The 9,020-nt window shown below is 36.2% G+C and overlaps 2 protein-coding genes across 2 annotated transcripts in view; one reads left to right on the top strand and one right to left on the bottom strand.

Moving 5' to 3' along the window:
* LOC109827921 (auxin transport protein BIG) overlaps positions 1–3,056 on the bottom strand; it is a 26,183-nt gene extending 23,127 nt beyond the window's left edge. Inside the window, exons 1-2 of the mRNA XM_020394945.1 lie at positions 2,745–3,056; positions 2,556–2,662 (exon numbers count right to left, since the gene is read on the bottom strand). Coding sequence (XP_020250534.1) covers positions 2,556–2,662; positions 2,745–2,967 — 330 coding nt within the window. The 5' untranslated portion in view covers positions 2,968–3,056. The remainder of the gene's footprint in view (positions 1–2,555; positions 2,663–2,744) is intronic.
* Positions 3,057–6,124: 3,068 nt separating this feature from the next.
* Positions 6,125–9,020, top strand: part of LOC109827918 (DNA-directed RNA polymerase 1B, mitochondrial-like) — a 16,323-nt gene continuing 13,427 nt past the window's right edge. The window contains exons 1-6 of the mRNA XM_020394939.1: positions 6,125–7,184; positions 7,449–7,661; positions 7,746–7,879; positions 7,954–8,020; positions 8,137–8,195; positions 8,723–8,840. Coding sequence (XP_020250528.1) covers positions 6,270–7,184; positions 7,449–7,661; positions 7,746–7,879; positions 7,954–8,020; positions 8,137–8,195; positions 8,723–8,840 — 1,506 coding nt within the window. The 5' untranslated portion in view covers positions 6,125–6,269. The remainder of the gene's footprint in view (positions 7,185–7,448; positions 7,662–7,745; positions 7,880–7,953; positions 8,021–8,136; positions 8,196–8,722; positions 8,841–9,020) is intronic.

Below are 9,020 nucleotides of genomic sequence, written 5' to 3'. Positions count from 1 at the left end.
CCCCCCCCCCCCCCCTCCCTCTTCTCCCCTAACCAATGAGTAATCAACTCTGTTTTATTTATTTATTTATTAATATTTAGTCTGATTTGGTCCAAGTTCAAGTTCTTGTGAGGTTAACTTGTTCGGGTTTGGATCAGAGAAAACTTGGTTTTCGCATAATGGAAGAATGATGCTTTCGGTGACAAATAAACTTTGAAAGGAATAAAGATTGAGCAATGAAGATGGTGATGGCGTTTTGCAGGCAAGTCAAAGAAGTTTCCTTCGAACTTCAAAATAAAAGAATAATAACTAAAAACCAAAATAAATAGGATTTTCTGACAAATCAGGGCATTCAAGAAAGTAACAAACAGTGTAAATTTCACAAAAATCCTCATGAACTTTGGGCTGTTTTGCATAAATCCCTATTGAACTTTAAAAATTAGAGAAACCCTTATGAACTTGTTTCGTTAAAGGACCATGACCAGCAGGCAGCGGAATTTGATTTAAGATGTCATATGCCTCAAATGCGACATATTTTGGATACTTTAGCTCATATGCAATTAATATATTTGATATATCATCATCTTCCACCCCCTCCCTCTTCTCCTGTAACCCATGGGTAATCCAACTTTTTTTTTTCCTTTAGTCTGGTTGGTTCAAAGCCTGCTGAGGTTGGCGGGTTCGGGTTGGATCGAAACTTTGGGAAAAGATGGTTTCAGCGTAATTGAAGATTGGGGCATGAGGTGACCAATGAAGAGGTCCAAGGATTTATTGAGAGGTTGAGCAGTGAAGGTGGCGCTATGCAGGAAGACTCCTATTTTTTAGGTACATAATAGAATAGATGGTGCTTTAAACGCTTAGATAAATAACATTTTCTTGCACAACTGTTATATATTTTAAGCGTCTAAAGTACATGGTACAAGAAAAATAAAGAGAACAGTTGACCATCATAATGCAAAAAAGGACATTCCAATTGTTTATCTGCAGTAAATAAAACAAAAAGACAACTGTGAGAAAAGAATGAAAAGAATGAAACTAACATCTAGTCGTTCTCGTACGTGATTCAAATTTATGAAAATAATGAAACTAACATCTAGTCGTTCTCGTACGTGATTCAAATTTATGAAAAAATAATAATAACGAACACTCCAACTGCCACCTTTGTTTCCGAGTTTTAAGTGCCCATCTTCCAATTTTCATGGAATCAAGTCCTTACTTTTGTTATTGAGCTACCAGGTACAAGCCTTTCACCTAGCTAAGTGCATAACTTAGACTAGGACAAAAAATTAATAATAATAAAAATACATTGAGATCATAAACCAATATCAAACAATGCGCTAGTATAAATTGCACACATCATTATCAGCAGACAGTCTAAACTTTTTACCAGAGATGTTCCTCTTCAGTCATATGAGTTACTATTTTTAGCATTTAGAGCCCTTTTAGAAATTAGAGCTGAGGAATCAACATAAGTACAGAGGCAACCCACAATAACATTTTCGACTAGACCCATGATCCAAAATTAAAGCATGGTACCAGAACATTATCTTGCAATAATTACATATTTACATAGAGGTTCAATTATGAAGGGATCTCCATGTTAAAACGTACAGGGGAATATAGTTTGATTATGTTATTCTCAAGAAATTAAGCAACGCATATCCCTTTTTCAAACACAGGGAAGCACCTAGCATATCTGAAAAGAGTAAACAGATAAATAAATATCCAACTGAGGTTCTTTGCTCAGATTTTTGCCATTACACAAACTAATGTGATACACAAGATACTGTCTTATGGTTGAAAAGAAGCTTAGGACTTTCAAACTCAGTATGTCAATAATTTACCCTTACTTGATAACAATCTTTTTCACCATTTCGACACTAACTGCTTTCATGCAACATAAGAAACAAATGCTGGCAAACAAATTTCTAATTATAGAACATGCTAAGGCAGCACCACCATGATGTGCCGCGCGAATACCATGGAGGAGGAGTGGCAAATAAATAATTTTACATAAATAAATATAACGAAATTCAATAAATTTGCTAAAGATTTTGTTGTTGTTTCATATTCCTAATTCACTGCATTAAATATTTTTTTCCTTTGTGCTGAAGTATCTTCATCATTGCTTACTTTGAACTTTGAGAATAAAGCATAGAATACAAACCCTACCCTAATAACTCATTAAAAATTGTAATTTTGTATTAGACTCTATATTCTTTCTTAATTGTATATTAGGCCCCCCAAATCTTCATATTTCTAATTTACGACCCCAAACCAATTACTTCCAAGAGCCTAACCATACTATGGACCTTTCCAACCGTGCCGCCGTGGTTTTTATTTTTTTATTTTTTTGGGGGGTCGGCGGATCATTTAAGAAGAAGATTGGGTATAGACTACTAAATTAGAAACATGAATATTTTGGGGCTTAATTTTGCACTTAAGAGAGAATTTATGCTATAATATGACAAAAACTCGAGAATTATTACTTTCAACAGAATAACAAGTAGTAAAAGACCAATCCTACATTTTTAAATATACGCGTTGAATAAGCCAAAATAAAACAGAAAATGAACCTGCAAGCTGAAATCGGCGCCATCGAACTTCAGCTTCTCCAGAACAGAGAGGCAAAAGTCCACCGACTTCTCAAGGATCACCAAAACCACCGACTCTCCGCTCTCCGCTGCTCAAAAACAACCACCAATTAGCCCTAACAAAAAATCGCAACAAAAAACTTCCAATTGCATCAAAAACAAAAGCAAGACCTGAAATCGAGAGAGAAGAGCCGACGAGCAATTTGGCGGCGGAGATGACTGCATCGATCTGAGACGCGCTCCACGATTCCAACCCTAGCCGAGCTCCGGAATCGAGGATCGCAAGGAATCGAAAGAGACCGGGCTTGATCGAATCGGAGCGGAGGCGGTGAGCGAGATCGCGAGGGGGAGTGCGATCCTTGAAGAGGTCCAAGAGATTGGAGATCTCTTCCATGGCGATGGAGAGATCAGTTCATGAGAGAAGAAGATTCCGATGAGGGTTTTAGAACGAAGAAGATGGAGAGTAAAGAGAGACTTATATTCGCTTTTATGTCGGTTTAATTTAATGTTTTTTAACTTTTTTTTCCTTTTTCTTTTTAATAATTTTAGCTTTTTGAGGGGTTTGTGCTTGCTGATTGGACGATGATTATTTTGTTTCCCCCGCTTTAATTTAATCCTTCAGCCCGTGGAGCTCAAATTTATTTATCAAATTTTTTTTACCAGGATGCTGAAATTTATTCGTGCAGAATCGAAATTACACTCGATCCAGCAACTACCCGCTATTTACAGTTAAGTCCTTAAGTGGGATTAGAATTGATATACGGTGGTGGGCTGATTAAATATAATCTGGTTAAGGGCTTGTGAGCTAAAAAAAACTAGTCCAATGTAAGATTTTTAGAGCGCGGTATGCACGTGTGTGGATGGGGTCTAACGAAGCAAGTATTTTGAAGGACAAATTTCAAAATAGACTCTGTTTAGAAACTTACTTTTTAAAAACAGTTCATTTTAAAAATAATTGTCATTTTCGACCAAGTTTTAACCAGCTAGTTAAAACTGAGTCGAAAATGGTGAAAAAACATAAAAATCTTTCCAGGATTTAAAATCTCATGAAATTTATAAGCTCTCGTTAGCCTTAGAAACCCAAGCTTCACGGGATTTGAAATCCCGTGAAGTTTAATATTCACGGGATTTCAAATCCCGTGAAGCTGCAATCCAAAATCAGAGAGCCCACGTTCTCTGGCAAGTTGGCATGCGACTCCACGAGATTTGAAATCCCGTGGAGTTGCAGTAGGGCTTATTTTAAGCCCAACGATATCTCAATTTCACGTTTCCCTGACCCGTTTTCATGTATATGGTTGTGAAATTTCAAAAATGTATATAAGAAATATGCACACATTTTGTGCATGTTTTGTGGGAACCTGCAGCCCCACGAGATTTCAAATCCCGTGGAGTTGCAGGCCAACTTGTCATAGAGCGAAGACTCTCTAGAGTTTGGTCTGCAGTTTCACGGGATTTGAAATTCTGTGAAGTTTAAGCTTCACGGGATTTCAAATCCCGTGAAGCTTTGGCCTCCCATAATCAATACGATAATGAGGACTTAAACTTCACGAATTTTTAAATCCCGTGAAGTTTTTAATGTTTTTTCACCATTTTCAACCCAATTTTAACCAGGTGGCTGAAAACTGGGTGAAAAATGACAATTATTTTTAAAAATGGGTCGTTTTTTTGGAAATAAGTTTCTAAATGAGTCTATTTTGAAAATTTTGTCCTATTTTAAATTGATTCTTACAATATGAGGTATGTCTCTAAAATATCATGCATCAAGTGATTGTAAAATTAACAGGCTTATGATAATATAACTAAAGACAATGAAAAGTAGATGTTAAAAATATTAAAAAATCATGATTTTTATATTATCATTTTTTTGGGGGTTATCTTCATATGATGAATCAAGCGGATCATCTATTGGAATAGTCTCATTCATGAATCAATAAGGGCTTCCTTATATTGAATCTAAGATGTCAGAATATTTTCTCCTTATTCTATTTGTATTTTATATGAGATTGCGTTGTATATATAAATAAAAACAAACCATTTAAAGGCAAAGTCTTCCGTTATTCTTTTCTCTCGTCTATTTGTTCTCTCTCTTCCCCCCCCTCATTTCGTGCTTTTCTTTTTTTCTTATTTTATATTTGGGGTTTTCTCTCTCTTCTCCGTCTTTGAGGTTGATGTGGATTTTCTTTAAGTAGATATTGTAGAACTTTGTTATGCCTTTCATATTGTACATAATTTTGACTTAATATGCATCATCAACGAAATAGCAAAAAGAATAATATGAATGTCATAGATATATCTCTTGGGAAGAGATAGGATATGAATAATGAACATCATGCATAACACTTGATATAATTTTCATGAAATCGTTTTGTATGCTTTTCTAAGGTTTTTAAAGAAATTATGTGTAGGAAATAAACATTTAAAAAAAAAACCAGTGTAAGTTGGCCATGGAATTTATTATACGCAAAATAGATATATTATTGTATATTATTTGACAATTTTGTAATATCCATGATATGAAATGAGATTATGCAAAATAACGAACAACAATTTTTTTTGAACTATCGCTTTACAGCTTACATTCCAATAGGAATATACATATATACATGTGTGTGTATACGCTAAATTTTGATTTGCAAATAATTAAATTCACGATGCACCTAAATCACTCCTTATGATATGTCTAGAACTTCAATCTCTTTTTCATGTTAAGTTGATTTCCTGTGGAAACCATATTGTAATGTGAGATAAAAAGGGGTTTTAATTTTAAGCCCGTTATGTTATTGTGAGATATTTTCAAGATAACACTCTTCCAAAAATCATTAGTACATAAAAAATCCCCGAGTTATTATTGAATCCAAAATTGGTAACGGACCCCTTTGTAAGCACTCTTACGTCATATTGCACAAATTTAATATATGGTATGTTAGTTTATATCAAAATATAGAAAGTTTAACTAATATTATAATTGTTTTATAATATCTTTCGGAATAAGTAATAGAAGCTAGGAAGTTCAGGGTGTAATAATTATGAAAGTGTGTAAATGTACAAGTAAATTAGAAAAAAAAAATACACATTTAAAAAACTTCAAGTAAAGGTGGTGCTACGTGGACCGAAAAACATGGGATAGGAATAATTTAAAAATATATATGTCAATTTTTACTAGACTATTCCAATTACTATCACGGGTAGAAATTTACTCATTCAGCGCAAACCATAAATGATATTAATTATTTAAATAATTTAAAAATATTTTTAATCATGGGATAGGAAGCCGACATCTCATCAGTCTCACGTAGGATCCTATATTTTTGGGTCCCTGTAGCACCATTTTAAATCAATAGTATTAGCACATATAACTAGCCATAGCTATTCCCCACAATGAATATGACAGAGAATCCGGATTCTAGTATCACTGGCTGACTTACATGGTCACAAAATAATATTATTCGGTAAAATGCAGATCCAAGATGGGCTCATATGTAAAATTACAAGCATTGCAACACACGTAATTACCTCAGATTCGAGGTGCTAAATTGCAACACAGCCAATGAGGAAGGAGAAAGCTAAACGAAGGGTTTAAGCGAGGTTTCGATTCAAAGGCGGCGTCCTCTCTCTCTCTCTCTCTCTCACTCATCAACACCGCCATTTTATCGATGCTCATGATCTCCCTTCTTCCCTTCAAAACCCTAGCTTTTGATGTTGTGCAGCGCTAAAACCCTAATCCCTTCTCAACTCAACCCATTGCCAATCCAACCCCATCCAAACCCTTTCAATTCGATTTCATCCCCAAATCCCTCTCAAATCTCTGCGCAAATGTATCGAACCCTCGCTCGAACAATCCCTCGCTCTACCAAAACCCTCTCCTCTTCAATCCCTCAACTCTCCAATTTCATGGGTTTTCCTCAAAACCCCTCGTCCTCCCATAAAAATCCCATCTTCACTCTTATCGGTAATCCCCAAAAGGTTGAATTTTCCACTTTTGATGGAATTTTGAAGCCCTTGGCTCGAGAAGTTCCCCGATTTTTTACCGGCACACGATCATTTGCTAGCGTTGCCGAGGCTGAGGTTGAGGTTGAAGCAGCGTCTTCAACTGATGCTGACGAGGCTGCAGAGATACAAGAAATCTTGGAAGAGCTTAGCAAAGTTCAGGTAAGTACTAGCAATAATGCTGCTAGTGAAAATACTAATAGAAAAAGAAATTTTGAGAAAACCCAGCATAGGCCTTTGGGAATGGGCACTGGTAAATATGCAATTTTAAGAAGGAGACAGATCAAGATTGAGACTGAAGCTTGGGAGCAAGCGGCGAAGGAGTACAAGGAGCTTTTGGCTGATATGTGTGAGAGGAAGCTAGCGCCGAATTTGCCATATGTGAAGTCTTTGTTTTTGGGTTGGTTTGAGCCTTTTAGGGATGCGATTCTGAAGGAGCGGAAGATTTGCGAGGATCCTAAGTGTAAGGCCTCTCATAGGGCGTACTTTAATAAGCTCCCGGCAGATATGATGGCCGTGATTACTATGCATAAGTTGATGAGTCTTTTGATGACCGGGGTTGGTGATGGGAGTGTTAGAGTTGTGCAGGCTGCGTGCCATGTTGGTGAGGCTATTGAGCAGGAGGTTAGTAAGTTTCTTTTTTTCATGTTGTCGGTATATTCATATTCAAACATGAATTCTTAGGAATACGAATAACAAATTTTAATTTTGTACGAATATCTCACAATTTAATTTGATTTGTTTCCATCCTGTACTTGTATGCACAATTATTTTGATACACTTGTGCTAGGTTGTTGATCAATCTATATTTAAATGTCCACTGCTCTTGGCCTCTAATACTATAGCTCATCTTCAATTACTGGTTGCCATGTTTTTGTTCTGAACCAGGTGAGGATCCATAGGTTTTTGGAAAAAACTAAGAAAAAGCCTGCTAAAGCTTCGGACAATGGTGATGGAGAAGTTGATAGTTCAGCAAAGGAGCAGGAAATTATTCGCAAAAAGGTTACAAATTTGATGAAGATGCACAAGCTGCACCAAGTAAGGAAGATCGTGAAGGGGCAAGATGACTGTAGACCGTGGGGCCAGGAAGCTCAGGCTAAGGTTGTACGCTTCTCCGTAGAATTGTTTATAAATGTTGTTTATTCTAACTGCCAATTTTTTACTATTTAATATTTTGGTATATAGGTCGGGAGTCGCCTTATTGAACTGTTAATGGATACAGCTTACATACAACCTCCTGTTGATCAGAAAGCAGAGGGTCCACCTGATATTCGCCCTGCATTCAGGCACTCACTTAGAACAGTCACAAAGGAACATCAGTAAGTATCCAGACTTTTCCCCTGCTGGAGTAGTTACTCCCTATGCTAACCATTAATAATCAATTGTTCAACAGCAAAATGAGCCGGCGATATGGGGTTATTGAGTGTGATCCAATAGTTCGTCAAGGGTTGGACAGGACTGTAAGTATTTACCCAAGAATTATGTCATCTTGTAAATATGTGTACTTTATAATTTTTTTTATTTTTATTTTTCTTTTGTGAGTTGGTCTGAGAAATTGGTTGTTGTCTATTCACAGGCAAGGCACATGGTTATTCCGTATGTGCCAATGTTGGTGCCTCCAATTAATTGGACTGGGTATGAGGTTCTGAACTTCAATTATTCCTAAAGCTTTTTTGAACTTTAAATTCCTTGTGCATTTTGTGTTGATCGATTGAGCCATATGATAGTGGTGAGTTCTATCGGTTAAAGCAGGCCATCTTCTCTGTTTTTTTAAAGTTATATATCTATTAGTCCTTGGCTTCAGTGGGAAAGTAGGTGTATAACTGTCCAACAAATTTAATTGATTGTTCGTACAGCTAGTCAATTAATTTTTCTGATCTTTTTTTATGCTGTAAATAATTTCTTTCTTATGTGGTTACATCATATGAGACTCTGACTTTGAATTGTTTCATCAGTGATTTACAATCCCTTTCAGATTTAGCTGATACTTTCCTATCTTTTGTGTGCTTTTTTAGTTGGTGTATTCTTTGACCCTTGCAGGACTCAGCCCAAACCTTATTTCTTTCCCATTCTCTACCACTCTTCCAAACATGGTTTAATTATCCAATAAATGTTTGTTGTATTTTCTTATGTGTTAATCATTGCTATTTGGTCTGTGGCAGCTATGACAAAGGTGGACATTTGTTTTTACCATCTTACGTCATGCGTATACATGGAGCTAGACAACAACGTGAGGCAGTTAAAAGGGCCCCAAAAAAGCAATTACAAGCAGTTTTCGAGGTTTGTCAGTATTTGAATATTACTTTTTCAGTAAAAATAAATCTACTCAATTGAGAGAGTTCTACTTCACATTAAGGAGGTAAACAATAGTTTTTCCATCCTTGCAACATGCCAGTCACAGTTAAACCGTGCCACCCCCAATCCACCAGGAAGACTCACTACCACCACCACCACGACACC

Source organism: Asparagus officinalis, unplaced genomic scaffold (assembly GCF_001876935.1).
Source record: "Asparagus officinalis unplaced genomic scaffold, Aspof.V1 AsparagusV1_Un553, whole genome shotgun sequence".
NCBI lineage: Eukaryota > Viridiplantae > Streptophyta > Magnoliopsida > Asparagales > Asparagaceae > Asparagus > Asparagus officinalis.
This window is presented reverse-complemented; position numbering and strand designations above follow the sequence as displayed.